Genomic DNA, 18,268 nt, shown 5'->3' on the forward strand with positions numbered 1-18,268 from the left:
AAGGGCCCAGCTACACAAGGGTCCAACTACATTGGGGGACCTAGTTACGACAGGGATGTCTTCTGACTTGGCACCATCTCAGTAGAGAGGGGACCTAGCTGCATTTTTCCTGTGTCCCTGAGATGTACCGTAGCCTAGGAGAGCTAGGCTGTAGCATGGCTGAGACCCTTTGAATCAATTCTACAATGACAAGCTGGAGTCATGCTGCAGGCTGGTCCCTGGACCTGGTGGGTTTTGTGGCATAGACAGGCTCTCAGACAGGGATCTGGATCACACAGCCACTTTCAATGTACCTACATCAGCTGCTGCTGCCACTGGAGAATCTCCCCATGGGAAAATTGACACTCCAATGCCCCGGAAGGCTAGTGCTGTCTAAAAATATAGGGAAACCCATAGGCCCAGTAAATTGGCCCTTAAAGAAGCAGAATGACCTAAAGAAACTATGGATAAAACCAATACTTTGAAGGCCAGAGACAGGGGGTAGACGTTGTCCCTTTAAGATAACTGTGTACTGGTGACATCCACTGGGAAGCAGCATTTTGTGACAGATCAGAAGGACAAAGAAGGGAACTCCCCTCCCACCCCGGACAGAGACCACAGACCGAAAAGGGGTGCGAGGAGTTGAAGCCTTGCAGGGGGCTCAGCTGAATAGGAGCAGAGATGATCTAGCAATATTTGGAGTGCATGGGGGACAGGCAGGTCCTGCCAAGGAGGTGAAAGGGAGGGGTGGATTTCAGGAGAGGGATTCAAGCAGCAAAGTCAGTAGCTACAGTGACCAGTCCCTGCCACCAGGTACCATCTGTTGTGCAAGATGCTTTTGCCTCCTGCTTTACACAAAACAGCAAAGAGTGGTGGGACCTGCTGGCAAAGGCTGATGTTGAAGTCGTGGCCACCATACCTACGTTGGGCTTTTTAAGTGACCAAGCCGAGAGGCTGGTGCACACAGATAGGGGCAGTTCTGCCCTGGGTCTGACCCAGGTCCACTACCTGTCCAGAAAAGCCCATTCAGGAGAAAAACTACAAGCATCAGGATGCTGCCTGAGGAATTAAGGACGACAAATAAAAGTGCTCATCGCCCAGCAGAGCAGAGAGAGGCAGTGCAGATAGAGCGGGGGATGGTGAAGTGACTCCCTTCAGAGGCAGGCTGCTGCTCCCACAGCTGGGAGTTTGGGTTTACAACTGAAAAGCTGCATCCCAAGAAAACAGAAGGAAGTGCCGGGATTTCTGTAGCAGCTTTTAAGACAACAGGCCAGGCTATGGTTCAGGAAGAGGCAGAGAGACATTTAGTTCCCTCTAGAGAAGCCTGGCTCTAGATCAAAGCCTCCAGCCAATTGCCTTTCCTCACAGTGGCAAGTGTAGCAATACAAAGGGGCTTCCAGTGCTGCATCTCCAACCTCTGGTCAGTCCCACTTTGGGGGTCTCTCTCAGAGTTAGTCTGGCCTGGAGTAATGAGCAACAGGAACAATTCACACTGAGGAGCCTTCTAAACGGCTGTACTGTAGGTTATATTCACACACACGTAGACAGTCAGCCAACTGACATCCTGCCAATGCAGACCAATCCCGCCAGGTGTTTTAGTGTCCGGTTCGATCCCAGGGCCCCGCTGGCCCCACCTGACCTGCCACCACCCCAGGCCTCAATCTGGCAGCCAGTTTCAACTCTGTTGGTCTCTAGGACCTATGAGAAGATGGACCCCCTCCCTAGCACCCCTATGCATATGAGTGTAACACCCGCTACTACCTCTTCCAGCATCTGAATGGGTCATGAGTTTGAGCTACCCCTAGGATTTAGCAGGGATGGAACTCTTCCAGCCTGGAACCGAAAACCCCAGCACAGTTACACATGAAAGGAATAGTCGATCTGTGATTTAATTCACATTGGATGGTGGGAATGAGCCTGTGACACACACAGAGGAAGCAATCGCCTTATTCCCAGTCCTCCCATTCTTCGTCTTCCAGCTGTAAACAGGAGAGAGACATCTATTAGTCGGTTTAGACAACACACCAGCCATCCGCCTCCAGGCGCTTTTGGTAGCACTGGACACTTAGGGCTTGTCTACACTACCACTTAAGTCAATGTAATTTATGTTGCCCATGGGTGTGAAAAAGTCACCCCCTGGAGCGACACAAGTTACAGCCAACTAAGCGCTGTCTACACCGGCGCTAAGTCAGTGGGAGATGCTCTCCTGCTGATATAGCTTCCAGCTCAGCAAGAGGTGGAGTAATTACGCTGATGGGAGAGCGCTCTCCTGTCGGCACAGGACGTCTTCACCAGACACACTGGAGCTGCACCGATGTAGCACAGTAACGTTGACTAGACCTTGGTGGCCAGACAAGGCAACCACGTCCGTGCAAAGCCTGGCAGACACAGAACATACTTTGACTGCTCCAGTTTCACTGTTCTGGGAAACAAGTGTTCTTTTCTCAGTAACTGTCCTAGTAGGGTTTAAGGGTTAATCCCCTCCCTCTCTCTAGCTAGTCCCTGCATGACTTTTGTGGGAAAGAGCCCAGATCCACATCTGGCTCCCACAAGGCTGTTCTATTGTGCTCAGGGTCCTCACTGTTGGAGCACGAAGAGTTCTGGTTATTCAGCTGCTACTGGCCACCAAGCCCAGCTTCTCTTTGGGAGGAGAGGCAAGAAACCCCGTGGCTCTCTAAAGCACATTGTGCTGCACTGCCTTGCTGTCTGCAGAGAGGATGGGTGTTGTTCTGAAGCCTAGGAATTTCCCCTTAGTTCCTACATGCTGGGATTACTCTCCTCTCAGCTCTTGTGACACAGGAAGTTGGTAGCTGACTCCAGGCGGTAGTGCTCATGCACAGGGGCAATGAGAAGCCTCTGAAAACAACAGTGCAGGGTGGATTCTGTTCTGGGAGGGCCCTTCTACCAAGTCAGCACCGCCACACCCAGCGCACTGTGCTGCTTACCTCTCCAGACACCTCCACCTTCGAGAGCGCCAGCTGCACTTCTTCTTCTGTCATGTCCAAATCAAAGTCTTTCTCCCAGTCCTCACTGATGTCGGTGCTGGAGCCTGAAATCACATGACACTGAGGTTAAGCCCTCTAGAAGGCAAAGGGAAAACGGGAACTCTAAAGGCTTTGGTGGGACCTGATGATGCATTGTGTTTCTCAAATATTTTACATCAGGGTCCCTGGCCCTTTAGAGTGAAGCAGATTTCACCAGCCCAAGATCATCCTACTTGGCTCCTGCCAGCTCACTGCCCCAGCTTTGGGGGCCCAAGATTTGGGGTTAGCAAAAAGACCCCTCCCCTCCTCTGGCCCCACCATTCCTCAGTGAGATGTTAATAAGGGCAAAGCAGGGTCCCTGAAACAGCTGACCCCAGACACCACTAAACAGACATGGTCTCCTGGCTCAAGTGTTCTGAGAGCTGAAGACTTGGCTCATGGCAAAGGGCATCCGCAGGCCCAAAGTAACACAGAATCCAACTCAACCTAGCCACAAGATATCAGCAAGATTGAGGAATGCTAAGGCCATCTACCTCCAGGCTTGACTAACTGCTAACTAGCAGGTACCTGAGGTAAAAGAACATGACCAAGTCTTTGCAAACTCCCAGATGATACCGACAATGCCCAGGGTCTCCAGGTGAAGCCTCTTCAAAGCACATGCATGCTGAGGATGAGCTTCTTCAGCATTTGCGTACGTGGATTTCTGACCCATCAGTGAGATGCCAACAAGGAGGTTACAAGGCAGACAAGCAGCCAGATGAGCGGGAGGGGGAAGTCTGCCATGCCCTCCTGAGCTCACTACTGGCAGGAGGAGGAGGGTAGAGAGTAGGTCTGGACCGAACCAGACTCAGATTTCCCCTGTGTTCAGAGTCACTTCTGTTTGCTGGGGGGTGAGAGCAAAGCGGACCTCTGCCCAGCCCCACTCCCAAACAAGAGCCAAGCTTTAGTCACAGAGCAAATGCAGCAGGTAAAAGGGGACAAGAGCTACATAGGCATTCGATGTTACCATGACCCAGCTAACACCTCCTCTCCCCCGTGTGCTCTGGGCTGAGAGGGCTGCTCCCAGCTGACCAGAGGCCAGGTTACTAATGAGGATTCTCAGGAAGGAAGAATTTCACACCATCACTAAGTACTTGCCACCATCCTGGCACTCTGTAGCCCCAGGGGTAACCAGGAGGGGAAGAGGGTACCCCACTGTGTCCTGTTGGGAAACTCTGATTTCTTCTTCTAATTTGACTCCCTTTCCCAATATAAACCCACATCTAACGTACTAAGCCTCCTTCCCCAGTCCTGCTGCCTGGAGCTCAGAGGCATTTCCAGCAGCACCAGTACCTTTAGGGCCAGGCAAACACAGTTAGGGGACATGCAGCTCACTTGAGGGTGGTGTGTGTACCCCCATGCCTGTGTCTGGCTTACTGCTGAGACTCTTACCATCACTAACTGTTGACACCCCAGACCCTGTGCTCTGGCTTTTTAGAAGCCTCAAAGAGATAAGCAGAGTTAAGGCTTTCAGAATGAGACGAACAAACCACAGCTACACCAGGATCCCAGGACACCCTGACCACAGATTGTCAGTAACCTGAGTTGCAAAGTCTGCCGCCCCCAAGTGGCAAAATTGTGTATTACTGATTCTAAATAAGAAGTGAGGCAATCCAGCCCGTCACCATTCATCACGCTGAAGGGTCAGATCCAGCAAACCCTTCTCCCTCCCAGAGCTCCCTACAGACACTACAAAGCCAGAGAATCCACAGCCGCCCCTCGGTATGCTTTGGACAGTGAACTGGGAAAGGTTTGTTCAGGACCGACGCAGAAATCATGTACTTGGCTGGTCTAGAACTTGCTCCACTACAGGATCTGCCTGTGGGGGCATCCCTAGATGGGTTTAGCTTGGGGGTTGGATATGTTAGCAACACACGGAACATGAATAATCAAAGGCTCCCAACGTGGGATCATCAGACACCGCTCACCAGTTCAGCGTGCTCTCCAGCTCACAGGCCTTTCACCCACGAGTCACAGCTCAAGGCCCACGTAGGCTGAACCCAGGACAGAGGAATAAAGCGTGTCCATTATCAATCAGGCCCCATACCCCCGAGAGCTTCGTTCCCTAGGGGACGGTCCCCGGTGATGCCTCAGTGCTGATAGCAGTTACCCACCTTTCTTCCCATTGTTGGAGGGAGTGGATTTTCCACTGTCGGAGTTCAGCTCAAAGACTCGTAAATCTGTCAGCCCATCCTCTTTCAGAGTCTTTATCTGGCCCGTTGGCTTGCTCTCTGTCTGCTCCTTGAGCCCCGCAGAGCCCAGTTGCTCTGAAGACACTGCCAGCTCTCGAGTGGCTGTAGGACGATGTGCAGATTCTGCTGGTTTTGGCTGGGAGCCCTGCTCTTCAGAAGTGGCTTCCAGTAACCTTTGGGAGAGGTCCCTGGCCCCAGACAGCTGTGCTCCAGTCTGTAACTGTGCATCAGGCACAGAGGCAGGGTTTGCAATCTGAGTCACAAGGGAGACACTCTCGCTGCTCTCAGACGGGGTCACCTGGGCTGGGACTGCAGCAAGACCAGACCAGCTTTCCTCTGCTGGCTCCTTTATGCTGGGGATGGGACTTTCCTCCAGGGTTGGGGGAGCAGCTGCTGCTGGGACAGATGTTGTTTGCTTTCCCACTTCTGGAGATTTCAAATTCACACAAGGTAGGGGAGACATCCCCAAAAATTCCTCTGTGGGGGGAGAGTGGAAAAGGATTTCAGCACCTCTGTATGAAGCACAAACAGGCAGAGAACTGCTGCTGAAAGGAGCACCTCCCTCCCCAACCACGGGCATCAGAGCCTCCAGCCACTGCTGGGAGCAGCACCAGCACCACAGCCTAGCAAGTCGGCTTGTTCCCCCCCCCGCCAACTCTGGGGATAGGCCCCGCTAAGCCTCTCTGCCAGATATTTCCTGCCAGCGTGCGCTCTGGTAGGCAAAACTCCAGAGCAGCAGGCCCAGCTTGGAGCTAAAGCACACAGGAGATAGTCCTCAATGCCCAGCTCCATCCCAAAACTTTCGCTGTGACCCTGGGCATGTCACTTCGCCTCTCTGTGCTTCCCTAGCTGTAATGTGGGAATGATCCCACAGGGGAGCTGAGAGGATCAAACCGTTCAGGTTTGGGAACCATTCTGAAACTACTGCGACAGGAGCCACACCTATAAAGTAGGCAGCCCCAGCGTTTTAACCAGCCTTCCCTCCAACTCTTCAGAGCAGGTCCAGACAGCACAGTGGTGCCAGGAGCATTCACCTCGCCCGTGCCAGGGCTCCCACTGGCATTAGCATGGTGCAGCTGATAGTGGCAGTGGGTTATTCTGGGCCACAAAGCCGAATACAGACACAGTCCATGGGGGCGTGTTTCAGCTGGACTGGGAAGCTGGTTTCATGACAATTAGCAGGAACCATTCTACAGCACCCTTTCTCCTTCCCAAACCCACCATGGGGGTCTCTCAGCTTCCCGGACATCTGACTTACCCTCTTCCTCTTCCCAACCTGGCTCCTCGCGATGCACGCTCTGCTCCGCCCTCTGCTTCAGAGCTTCCCTCCGAACCTCCTCCTGCAGGGAATTCACAGCTGCAGTCAGGAGCAGCGCCACACCATCTCCCCCCAGATCCCAGCCCTGGCGTGCAGAGCTCCAACCCCTGCACGTTCCCTACACCATTGTCACTAATGGCAGGGACTTGGGGAAGGGAGCCCAGTTCTCTGCTGCTGTTCAGGGGATAGCAACTCTCCCTCTGACCAGAGATGCACGTTGAGTAACAGTCTCTTCGCACAGCTCCTCACCACACTTCACCCTCCACTTCAGCTTCCTTGCAGGGGAGACATTTCTCGCCCTGAACCCACCTGCTCCAGGTGATGGACCTTATAGAAGTAGCGCTGCCAGAATTCGGAATGAGAAACAGCCACTGGGACCTGGGACCATTGGAAGGAAAGAAGAGAGGGAAGGATTCAGTGAGGAGGGCCTGGGGATGCTGCAATCTCTGATCTCACTCTCCTTGGGGTTTCTATGCCTTCTTGGCAAGGCCTGACACTGCAAACCCTTTATCCTTCTGGCAGAGAACAACTCCAGGGGCTCCCACTGGAACCCACTGACTGATGAAGCAGCCACTGTAAAACGGTCGCTAGTGAGCAGCCCTTCCACCTATGACAGGACACCTGCACCGCCTCAACACTCCCAGCCCTGCTGACCTGGGGAGAGAACAGCAGGGAAACCCAGATCTCCCACACTAGGCCACTTCTCCCACCCACAGGTCCTTGATTGGCATAACCCAATCCCATCTCCCTGAATAAGACAATACTCAAAATCTCTTCTTAGATCACCAGGCACCACTCTGAGTCTCTTCGGGCAAGGGCTGCCAATCCACCAACATCAGCAACTGCTCGCTCTCTCTGGGCTGACCATCACTCCGTTCAGAGGTGGGGCGGCTTAACCAGTTGTACAGGGAATAGAACCCAGGGATCCAGACTCACAATTGCCTGCTCTAACCACTCAACAACACTGATTTCCCTCTGCTCATTCAACTGCCCTATGACTTTGCCACTGTGCCCATACTCCCCCAGGTTCAACCACTCCTGGGTGAGACTGTGCCCTACATAAGCAACCTGCGTTTTCAGAATGCAGATGACTTGTTGTCAAACATCTGCTGGAGACTCATTACCCAAAATTCACCAAGATGCTTAGACAGACAGAGGCCAGACAGCTCCAGAGCAGCACATGACAACTGGCTCTGGACCTGTGATGCTGCGGTTCACAGGCAGAGAAGAGCCCAATGAGTTACTTGGCAGCAAAAATGCACAGGCTGCCCTGCTTGGTTAAAGCACATTGCCATCCCCCTCCATCCCAGGCCCTAGAGCCCAAGAAGTTCAGTTTCCTACTCATATCTCCCCTGCCTCCCAAATGCTGGAGACTTCAGGAAGGTCTGAGCTTGCCCAACCATGAGAGAGTGCAGGAGCCAGGCAGCGCCTCACCATCTTGGTGTAGAGAGCCCGGATGGAGGGGCTGGTCACCAGCAGCTCCGAGATCTCCCCTTTCTTCTCCTCTAGGTGAAACTGTGAGAGCCAGGACTCAAAGAGCTCAGTGGGGCCTGCACGGGGGAAGCAGAGAGAGGTCCTTGAAACAAATGTGACAGGGATAGAAAAACAGGGAGTTAAGGGGAAGCATGGCGTCTGGTGCAATCAGATGCCATTGGAGTGAAGGAGCCAGGCTAAGACAGCACGGGGTATCATAGAAGCAACAACCTGAGTCCCAAGGAAGGGAGCAGGAAGCACACCTCACTGGCTAAGGAGCCCAAGGTGCTTACTCCTGCAGAAACACTGATGGGATCCACAGCCAGCCCCTGCCCACAAGAGGCAGGTCACAGTGAGGAAGCAGGTGAATAAGAGCTAGAAGTGCCCTTGACAATATCCCTTTAAAACTGCACATCAGGTAGGTGGGGGGTGGGTTGCATCCATGCCCACCCACACCCCACCCCATCTCAGACACACCACTTGCTCTGCCTTGCCCTTCCCATGTGTCCCTCTACTGGAACCGAGGCTCAGCATTCACTCTTTGGCAAACTGCCAAGGCAAATTGCTGGATTCCCAGCACCAAAATCCCAGAACAGGTTAATCAGGCAGCAGCTCTGCAGGTTCCCACACTGCACCAGGCACAGAGCCTCCGCCACACCTGGGCAGGGTCAGCTCAAAGGCTGCACACTTAACTCAGTTGCCGTGGCCTCTTTGCCAGTAGGCAGCCCATGAAGCCAGCTCTGGTGGCGGTCACGGGGGCACTTGTCTACGGGGACTCCAACCCTGAGACCAGCCAAACACCACACACAGTAACACCTCAGTGTCTCCCCCTCCAGCCTAGCCCTTGTCCTACCATCCGGTTCGTTGCAGTAGGTTGCTGGGTCCGACTGCAGGGTGTAGAGACGAGCCTGCAAGAGAGCACACATACAGGAAGGGACGGCCATTAGCATGAGGGGCAGCGGCTGAGCTCAGTGACTAAGTGGAGTCTGTCACACACATCTCTGGTGGGAGCTGAGGCGTTTCCCACCCAGCGGGCAGTGAGGGGCATTCGGCACCTAAGTTCCCTCTAAACTGCACGGCCACACAGGCGCTCAGGGGTGCGGCAGGGAGAGGCACCTCTCACGCAGCCCCGGACCTGCCACAGCCCGGGGAGATGCGCCTCTCCCATGGCCCCAACCCAGCTCCAGCCCAGACCTGCCGCGGACAGGGGAGAAGTGTCCCTCCCTGGCCCCAACCCAGTCCCAGCCCTGTCCTCTGCCCCAGCCCGGAGCCACCCTCCTGTACTCCGAACCCCTCGACCTCACCCCCGCCACATGAATTTTGTTATATGCACCAATGTGTCACACATCATCTCCATACTGGTGCACATAACAAAATTCATTCCGCTCATGCATGGGAAAAATTAAGAGGGAACACTGCTCGGCACATACCTTGGTGCTGTCGTACGGTTCTGTAGTACCAGAGGGTGTTGCCATCAGCGTTATGACATCGCAGTCAATGGTCTTATCTGGGGAAGGAGCGAATGTGTCTGAGATGACACCCAGGAAGTCTGCGAGTCCTTTCTTCACCTTTTCAGTCGTGCCCGTGGAGCCTTCCGTCTTTGCAAAGAGAAAGACAAGGGAATGATCTAAACAGTGGTGCCTGAACCAGAGACAGTCCCATGTGGCGTTTTCCAGTGTCAGTGTCCCTTTAAAGAGAGACAATTCTCCTTTCCTTAAAGGGTGGTAGTGAGGGATTGTGCAGTCCAGGCTGGCCTGAGATGAAGAGGTGGTGGTGGGTGGTCAGGCGGGGTGATGGCAGCAGATAGGCAGGGAACAATTCTTGGCTGTGGGGTGGGGGGCAGGTAGGAGTGGCTGGGTTGGGGAGAGGATAGGGAGCTGTGCTGCCATAGTAACAGCTGTACAGGGCAAAAGTCTCCTTTAGGTGTAGGAAAGGGGAACCCATCTCCAGGCTTATCCCAACACCTAGGCAGAACATTCTGTGCCTTACCTGGTGGCACAGGGGGGCAGAGGAGGAAGCTGATTCCAAGCCTCACAACAGCAAAGTGATTAGGGAACCAAAGAGGGCAGGGGATAAATTAGTTTCATCCAGTTTCCAAGCAGGGAATTCAGATTCAACTAGATATCCCACCTTCCTCCCACCCCAAAATCACACAGTCCTGCTCTCAGCTAAGAGCTTCCCCAGCCCCAAGCAAATGGAAATGAGCTGCAGGATTCCCCTTGCAGCATCTGCCACTGCTGTGCAGAAACCTGGCCTGTGGCTCCAAAAGGATCCCCGCCCTCAGAGTCACAAATGGAAAGCAAGAAACTGGCCCTTCTGGGAGCCACAGCAGGCCCTTGTCCCGTCCCATCTTGACAACTGTGAATGGGGCACTGACATCAAACATTCCTGGCAGCCATAACAAGCGAATCACTTAGGGTCATCACAGACACTTTGCACTGGGGAAGAGAGTTCAAATTTAAAGTCCAAGAGCGATGTGAATTCAGGTCATGCTATAAAGACATTTCCTGAAAGGATTCGTCTGTGTGCTGCCAGAATCCCGTTTGACAGCTAGTTCCACTCTCTCCAATGAGAGCAGGAGACAGAATCCTGGCTTGCCTGCTATTACTTACAACCAGTTTCTCCTTGACCACGCTGGCGGTGGCAGCAATAGTGCATGCTGTATCATGCTGCACCACCTGGGTGAACTCAGTCAGGTCCCGCTTCATGAACTCCAATGCTTCCGTGGACTACAAGACAGAGGGACATAAAGTATATCAACCTCGGATTCTCACACAAGTCCATCTTCACCTAGGAATATCTGAGGTATCACAAACCCTGGAGCAACAGAAGCCTCTAACCTGAGGGACTATTCTGTATATGGAGATGACAGTGCTCTCGCAGGTGAGGCTCTACCAACACCATAGAAATAGTCATGTTTACAACATAGCCAGGAAACACAACTATGCCCAAACCACGTTACAATATGTTCTCTCCTTGCCAGTGCGGATAGAAAAATGACGTTTTAACTCTGGAAGACAATTAGGCTAAAACCTGACTCCTTACTGGTCATGGACACGCCAGCGCACATTCTAACAGCAATACTGTAATCATGTTTCCAGACTATTTAGAGGTGATGGATGCCATAGTGCCGACAGGGCCTTAATAAAAGCTGTCATTAGTGCACAGATCTACAGGGATAACTTTAGACGTAGCAAAGCAATCAGATTATTTTTTATCCACACTTTCTTGGCTCCTTCATTATTGTTCCAATAGCCTTTGAATGAAAGCTGCAAATATCTGGATGAGTCACATTGCCTAGTTTCAATCTTAGTGTAGCTGAACTTCTCAGTCTCATGCCTCTGTGAATTGCAATTGGGGGGGGGGGGCAGTATGCTCTGGGCATTCTTCTTTCTACTGCCTGCAGTACAAGAGGCCTTTCCAAAGTGCAGCGTGGCTTTTCACAGCTCACATCTGAGGACATGGTTTCTGTCTGAATAAGACAGAGTTAAGACTTTCCAGTAAACAGATTTCCCCAAGAGTAGATGGTAACATAGAAGTAATGAACTGAACCATTATTAGAGCAATAACACTTTACATTTACACAGGACTCTTCATGCCAAAGGATCCCAAAGCCTCTCATAACAAAGCTCTGGGGGGAACTGCAGCAACTGACTAGTACAGGGCATCTCACACAACATTGTTATGAAGGGAAATTTTGGCTAAGGCCTCTGTCCAACAGCTCCTTTTAGGTTAAGTGCCACTAGATAATTCATATCTTTGCAGAGCAGCCACGCTCTCTGCTAGCAGGGGCTCAACCAACATTTCACAGCTTATTTTAAACTAATCATAAGTGATGGAATAAAGTTCTGCACTGCAACACTGCTACCTTACCCCAGAGCTGCACAGTTGCTTAAAAAGTGCATTTTTAGAACACAACAGAGAGCATGTAGGCAGATTGAAGACAACACCCACATCATGGCTAATGCCCAGTTTATGTTAAACACCAGGCTACAATCCACTGGGAGAAAAGGGCATTCACAGAATGACTCAGCCCCATAGATTACTTTAAAAAACAATGTAGAAATCAGGAAGAATTTCCAAAGGGAAGAGGATTACACAGCAAAACAGAAAACACCCTAAGAGAGGCTCCTTACTGGGTCTGGTCTGCTCAGGTTACAGAACAGCCCACAAGAAGAGTGAGAAATCCAAGTAAATGATTGTGTTTTTTCTATGGGAAGATGCAAGATTTCCTTAAGCAATAGCTTGTCCTGTTCCATACAAGCAACCTCCTACCTTCTCTTTGACAGTCTGGTAGCTTTGCTGCAACCAGCTTCTCCACCAGCCTCCATCTTCCCTGTTACAGGATAAACATATGAAGCTGAAATTGTGAATTTCCCATTATAAACTCACACCAAGGAGTCAATTAAAACATACATACATACTCCACCACGTGAACGAGCTACAGCCACCGCTTCTCTGAATTCAAACCCTTTGGGCCCTCAGAGAACCTCTCTCTCCCACCCAGCAACTCTTCTTTCAAAGGTTTAAGCTCCAAAGGGGTTGCAATTAAATGCAAACCATCCTGCAGCATTTCCAGCCTACACATTGCACCCCTGGGCTGTGGCACGAGACCCACAGTATGAAACAAGCCATCTCCATTGACTTGCAGAGTAAACCCAACCCCAAAAGGAAGCAGGGAAATTAGGGGGTCAGTCCCCCTTAGTTTAATCATCGCAGGGAGATCCAGAACAGTGAGACTTGGTTGGTTTTTAAACTATGGGATTTTAACCAGACCATGTTTCTAAGCTTCTCCTGTTCCCAACCCAGAGAAACAACCCCAATCACAAGACACACTCTCCATTTTCCCCATGGTTTCTGCTACACCATAACACTCTTTCCCCTATACAGCCAAATTCCCTGCCACTTTTAACCCACCCCTCCAACCCCACCCAGCCAGTTCCCTTCCCACCCCCACTATCCTCCATACAGCCTCCTTCCTACCCTCTGCCCCCAACCCCCGCACCCAGCCCCATTCCCACCTTCTGTGCCCTCCCGACCCAGACCCATTCCCATCACCATTCCCTCTAGCCCCTAGCCCCACCCATCCCCTGCCCAACCCCACCCCGCCAGCCCCCTTCCCATCTCCTGTGTCCCCCCCACCCAGCCACCTTCCCACACTACGTTCTGCCCCCCCACCCAGCCAGCTCCCTTCCCACCCCCTCTGCCCCCCAACCCCGCCCAGCCAGCTCCCTTCCCACCCCCCTCTGCTCCCTTCCCCGTACAGACCAATCCCGTCCCACCCCAACCCCTCCGCCCCCCCGCACTAGGGCGCCCCCCTCACATCCCTTCCCCCCCGCCAAGGCACCGCCCCCGCTCTGCGTTACTCTCACCCTTCCGCCATTTTGGACGCCTGACGTCACCAATATTTACTGACCTTTGACGCCAGAAGCCCCGCCTTCTGGGCGGGCTCTTTTAAGCCACCGCCCAGTGGGGGCGGGCGATGGGCGTCGTAACGCAGACATGACGTCACTTCCTTTTTCACGCGGGGCTCCGCCCAGAACGGGGACGGTGGCTGCGGAGGGTCGAGAGTGCTCGAGCGCTCAAGATTAGCCCGTCCCACCCCGGGAGCTAGAGCCTGCGACCCCCACCCGGCCGCCCCAGGGAGGTGGGGCCTCCGGTCCCCAGCGCCGCCCGGTGCTGCAGCGGGGGGCAGGGGGCGTCTCTCTCCCCCCCCGCCGGCCCTGAGCACCCAGCCCCACTCCGGGCGCTGCCCCGGGGTCCTCCTCCCCCCGCCGCTGGGGTGCCCGGCCCGGGCCCCCGGACAGCGCTGCGCCGAGCCCTGGCGGGGAGCCCCTGGCGCAGCCCCCTGCTGCGGGACCTCGCGCGGATCCGCTTTGGGGTGTTGCCTGGTTTGTTCCCCTCACAGGCCCCCCCGCGGGTCCCCGCAGAGGTGGGGCAAGGCTCTGCCCTGGCCGGGCTGTGCTTTCTCAAGCCGTTCGCTTGGGTAATCCCGGCTCTTGGGAAAACAGCCCCGGTCCGTGTCTCCCCCTCTCGGGGCTGACTCCTCTTCTTCTAACGCAAGGTCCGTGCGTTTGCCTCTTAACTGTCCCACCTGGCACCCCTACGTCTGGGTGTAAAGAGAGAGGGCCCAGGTAGTCCTGCAATCTGCTTCCGAAGAGCTCGGCCTAAGCTGGTTAGCGGCTCTCACCAACAGAAATTGGCCCAGTAAAAGATATTACCTCACCCACCTTATCTCTCTAGTTTGCTTAACAGTAATACAACTTTATACTGGCCATAATTACTGGTAGAGTGAAGTTGATGTGTCACAGCATCATCTAGGACTCTGGCAGTGTGAGATTTCTTTCAGCAGCATCCTCTGTGCCGGGTAGCCAGGGCCTCAGCTGAGTGCGCGTCCTCTGAGCAGAGTTATGATCCCAGCTACGGGTGCTTCCTTACAGCAGCAAGCTGCCAAAATCAAGAAGGAATCCAGCAGCATGTGCCTCCCCACAGGAACTAGCTTGCCAGAGGTTAGGATGGTGGCGATGATGTTGTGCTGTTTCCACTGTACAGCTTTCTACTCTCTCTTTGCTGCAGGCAAACCTCATGTTCCATCTTCCCTCAGGGGGGTGACTTCAATGGCAGTGCTTCTGTGTCAGCAAGAGCACAGCTGTGGTCCTAATAATTAGTTCAGAAGCACAACCTTGAGTGAAAAGAAAGTCATAGAAAAACCACCCCCGACAGTGAGGCTGTGATGAAGACAAACCTCCCAGCACCCACAAAATGTTTGATTCACTAATTACTCCTATTCAGTACATCCTCATGAAGGGCCTGAGGTCTGATCCTGCAGTGCTAAGCACAAGAGTTGCGGTGTTTGTGGTCTCAGGATCTGACTTTTGGTTTCAGCTTACAAGTGAATTTTTGCATCCTGTACTTATGGACACTGGGTTCTTGGGTTAGGAATGAGGGAGAGAAAAGGGAGAAGGATGATGCTTCATAAACATTTCTATTGCAATGGTGATTGGACCAATTTTGCTGTGACCTACTGGCTATTCTCTGGTTGCTTCAGTATTGTGCCCAGTAGAAATGGCTCTGTGGTCACTGTGTCCAGAAAGCCCATTGCTGTGTCCTCATCACTTGGGCACAACTGTCCAATGCATTCTCACATACATACATTGAGTTCAGCTGCAGTAGCCTGGAAGAGTTAAGAACGTAAGTGATTTTTTTTTCCACTTATGTTCTTAAGGGTTGAGACCAAGTCTTTTAACTTTGTGCCCCAAGATGGAACAGTCTGAGACACCATAAAGTGGAAGAATTATGGTCATATTGTGCTGGGGATCAAAAAACTCCTCTGCAAAATATGAAGACAGGATGTATCTTACCCTCCCCTCAAATGTTGCGAAGCAGCATCCCAGGTTTTCTCAAAAAGAGAGAAGCATACTTCAAATAGCTCATCTCCATTGGGTTCTCTTTTTCACACACTGTTCTGGCCCCAGAAAAGTAGCAAAGAGGGCCAGGGAATCTACAGCGCAAACTACAAAATGTCCCTACATACAGTATACGTTCATTCCCAGCTGCTCCTTCATAGGCACCAGTTTATGCACAATAGAATGGTTACTAACTCAGTTCTATGTGTCCGTCACAATTGCTGGCTGCATTTACAACTGTCTCGCAACACCACAAATAACAGAACAAAACTAAAAAAGGTCAGTTTAGGAAAGGATTCCTTCCTCCCCCGAACTTGCAAAGGAACTCAACTGAGCCAGGGCAAGCCTGAGCAAACAGGTAAGTCTTACAACATACCCCGCAGATCAACAAATTGGCTCTGTCAAACCAATGGAGGAATTGGATTCCAGAGCCAAGCCCACCCTCACCCCACTGATAAAGCCCTTCTTCCAGCCCCCCAAAAGGAATTCAGACCTGGGGGCTGCTAGTAATATGTCCCATCTGAGTTCAGGTGGTGGGATGATGCGTAAGGAGCAAGGCTGTCCTATGCTGGTAACAGAGGAGAACATGTTGACGTTTGTGCTCCCTCTCTGTCTATATTCATGCATGCACATGCTCTGCTCCAGAGGGAATGCCTCATGCAGAACAGGTGACATGCTTGGCTATTAAATGGCCAATGAATTCATGCCATCTGCTTCAGATTACTAGCTGAGTGACTCTTATTATCCCAACAAGAGGCTGCCATGTGCCTGCATGTCAGGAATTGTGCTTAATTTTTACACTGCTGATTAACTAGTGATTTCATCCTCTGCCCATCTGGGTGAATTTAGGGGGGATGGGGACTAGTTCACTGGACATTTGGGGACATGTTGAATGCTGGATTGCACAATGTTTGTGTTTCAAAGACCATGTGGTTCTATTAGATGCTGGCAGATTCCCAGGGGCCATGCTCTTTATCATGCAAGTTATTAAGTCATTCCTGCTACAGTCTCCCCCGACCTGTATCCTAAAGCTGGTGAGAACTGAGTGTCATTTTACTGTAAAAACTAACTGAGCATGTTTATCCCAGAACCTTCCTATGCTTGGGCATCATGTCTCCTCGTTTTTCTTCTCTCATGGGATGATTCTGGAGAGGTGACTGGGAGATGCAAAGGAACCAGGTGACATCTGAATTGCTGAGTCCGCAAAGGGGCCTTTAGGCCATCTCTCCCAGCTGCCACCCGTGGCTTTTGCTTTTCAGGCTCACTCGCGTGATTTATTAAAGAGCCATGGTTTACAAAAGGAGGCAGGCGTCCATGTGCACACTATCAAAACCAGTCCATAAATTTGCCTTTTAACAGCTTTTGTTCTGGAGACATCAGTCCCTTGGCTGGCCTAGGGCTCGTTAATAAAAATGAAGCCTTTTTGGAAACAGTTGTTGCTTGTATGATACATAAGCCCTGCAAATAACTATTGTCCCCAGTCCATCATTAGCAGGTTTTTCTCTTTCCTTCCCACCCCCAACCATTGATTTGAAGCAGAAGTCTCTGTAATCGAGGTATGAAGTTTGGTCAGTTCTCAAAACCAGCTATTCCTGCACTAGCTAGGTTTTTTCCCAGGCAAATTTGAGCTCAGGGATATGGCAATGACCTGAAGAATCTGAAGTCAAGATAAAATTAATACTAATTAAAAGACATGCTTTTTCCCTATAACGTCTATATCTTGGCCAAGGTAGAAGAAACCCCAGAGGCTCTCCAGGGATGGGACTGTTTTTATTCTTCTGTCCTGCATAGCACTGAATACGTTGGCTCTTGAACAAGCAATAATCCAATTCTGGGTTTGGGTGGCTGACTGACTCAGGAAATAGATAATTGGCTAAGGAGTCTCCTCTTCTAGGATGCTGGTCTGAAGATGGTATATGTCAATGGTTACTGAGTTATTACCAGCTGTTGGCTGTTTGGTGGATCTGTGCCAGAAAGAATTGGGTCTCAGAACGATTGCTAGTGGACATGTGCTCACGACTGCCACAGAGATTGATTCAGAGATTCCAAGGCCAGAAAGGACCATTCTGATAATCTAGTCTGACCTGTATAACACAACCATAGAACAGTCCCAAAATAATTCCTAGATCAGGTCTTTTAGAAAAACATCCAGTCTTGATTTAAAAATTGCCAGTGATGGAGAATCTATCCACGACCCTTGGTAAATTGTTCCAATAGTTAATTACCCTCACTGTTAAAAATGTACACCTTATTTCCAATCTGAATTTATCTAACTTCAACTTCCAGCTATTGTACCTTTTTTTCTATTAGATTCCAGGGACAAGAATGGGCCATGAAGAAAAATACCATTTCACTTCTATTGGCACTCCTTCCATTGCAGAAGGAAAGATCATCCCACATTACTCCTTCTCAGATGCAGTGTGTGACATCTGTTTGGGCTTCTAAGGAAGACACTCATATCCTCATGGATCAGACAAACTAAGCGCCAGAGATAATGGTGGGGTAGGGAAGCCAGAGTAAAGCGGAGAATAGCTGGACACCACGATGAAAGTCAGAGAAAACCCATCAAACCGAGGGCTCCCTGTTCTAAAGGATATGTTAAGACACCCCCTTGGCTATTAGCATTTGAGTGGGAGAACTATCATGGACTCTAAGGGCATTGGAAATGGCTATAAAACAACAAGAAAATAAAGATTTACATAGTATTTCTATATATTTGCCAGGAGTGATTTGAACACCAGTATAATTCCTCCTAGCCCACTCCTACCATGACACCTATGCATTTCCAAAAATGTGTTAAATCAGAAATGCCCCCCCAGTGTTCAAATTCTGCCTCAATTTCACCACACTTCTTTCTCTGTACTACATGCAGACCCC

General features: G+C 51.4%; 1 protein-coding gene across 3 annotated transcripts; it reads right to left on the minus strand.

Annotated features, from left to right (window-relative positions):
* Window positions 1–1,849: 1,849 nt before the first annotated feature.
* On the minus strand, window positions 1,850–13,383 carry BSDC1 (BSD domain containing 1). Of its 3 annotated transcripts, none has more exons than XM_050932677.1 (11): window positions 13,358–13,383; window positions 12,261–12,321; window positions 10,598–10,714; window positions 9,416–9,583; window positions 8,839–8,893; window positions 7,947–8,062; window positions 6,822–6,890; window positions 6,453–6,534; window positions 5,117–5,671; window positions 2,925–3,028; window positions 1,850–1,958 (listed from the first exon to the last, which is right to left on the minus strand). In XM_050932677.1, the coding sequence occupies exons 1-11, from the start codon at window positions 13,366–13,368 to the stop codon at window positions 1,926–1,928; spliced, it is 1,371 nt and encodes a 456-aa protein (XP_050788634.1). In that variant the 5' UTR covers window positions 13,369–13,383; the 3' UTR covers window positions 1,850–1,925. The 3 variants fall into 3 exon arrangements, with proteins under 3 accessions (XP_050788634.1, XP_050788633.1, XP_050788635.1); XM_050932676.1 differs by having other exon boundaries at window positions 12,261–12,345; XM_050932678.1 differs by lacking the exon at window positions 13,358–13,383 and adding an exon at window positions 12,410–12,969.
* Window positions 13,384–18,268: the final 4,885 nt, after the last annotated feature.

Source organism: Gopherus flavomarginatus, chromosome 22 (assembly GCF_025201925.1).
Source record: "Gopherus flavomarginatus isolate rGopFla2 chromosome 22, rGopFla2.mat.asm, whole genome shotgun sequence".
Lineage (NCBI taxonomy): Eukaryota > Metazoa > Chordata > Testudines > Testudinidae > Gopherus > Gopherus flavomarginatus.

Bases quoted from the DNA above. Each gene is read 5' to 3' on its own strand.
- BSDC1 (XM_050932676.1), bottom strand. The intron at 8,894-9,415 runs GTATGTGCCGAG...GCTCTCTTGCAG, and splicing joins AACCGTACGACAGCACCAAG to GCTCGTCTCTACACCCTGCA. The intron at 6,891-7,946 runs GTGAGGCGCTGC...CAATGGTCCCAG, and splicing joins GGGCTCTCTACACCAAGATG to GTCCCAGTGGCTGTTTCTCA.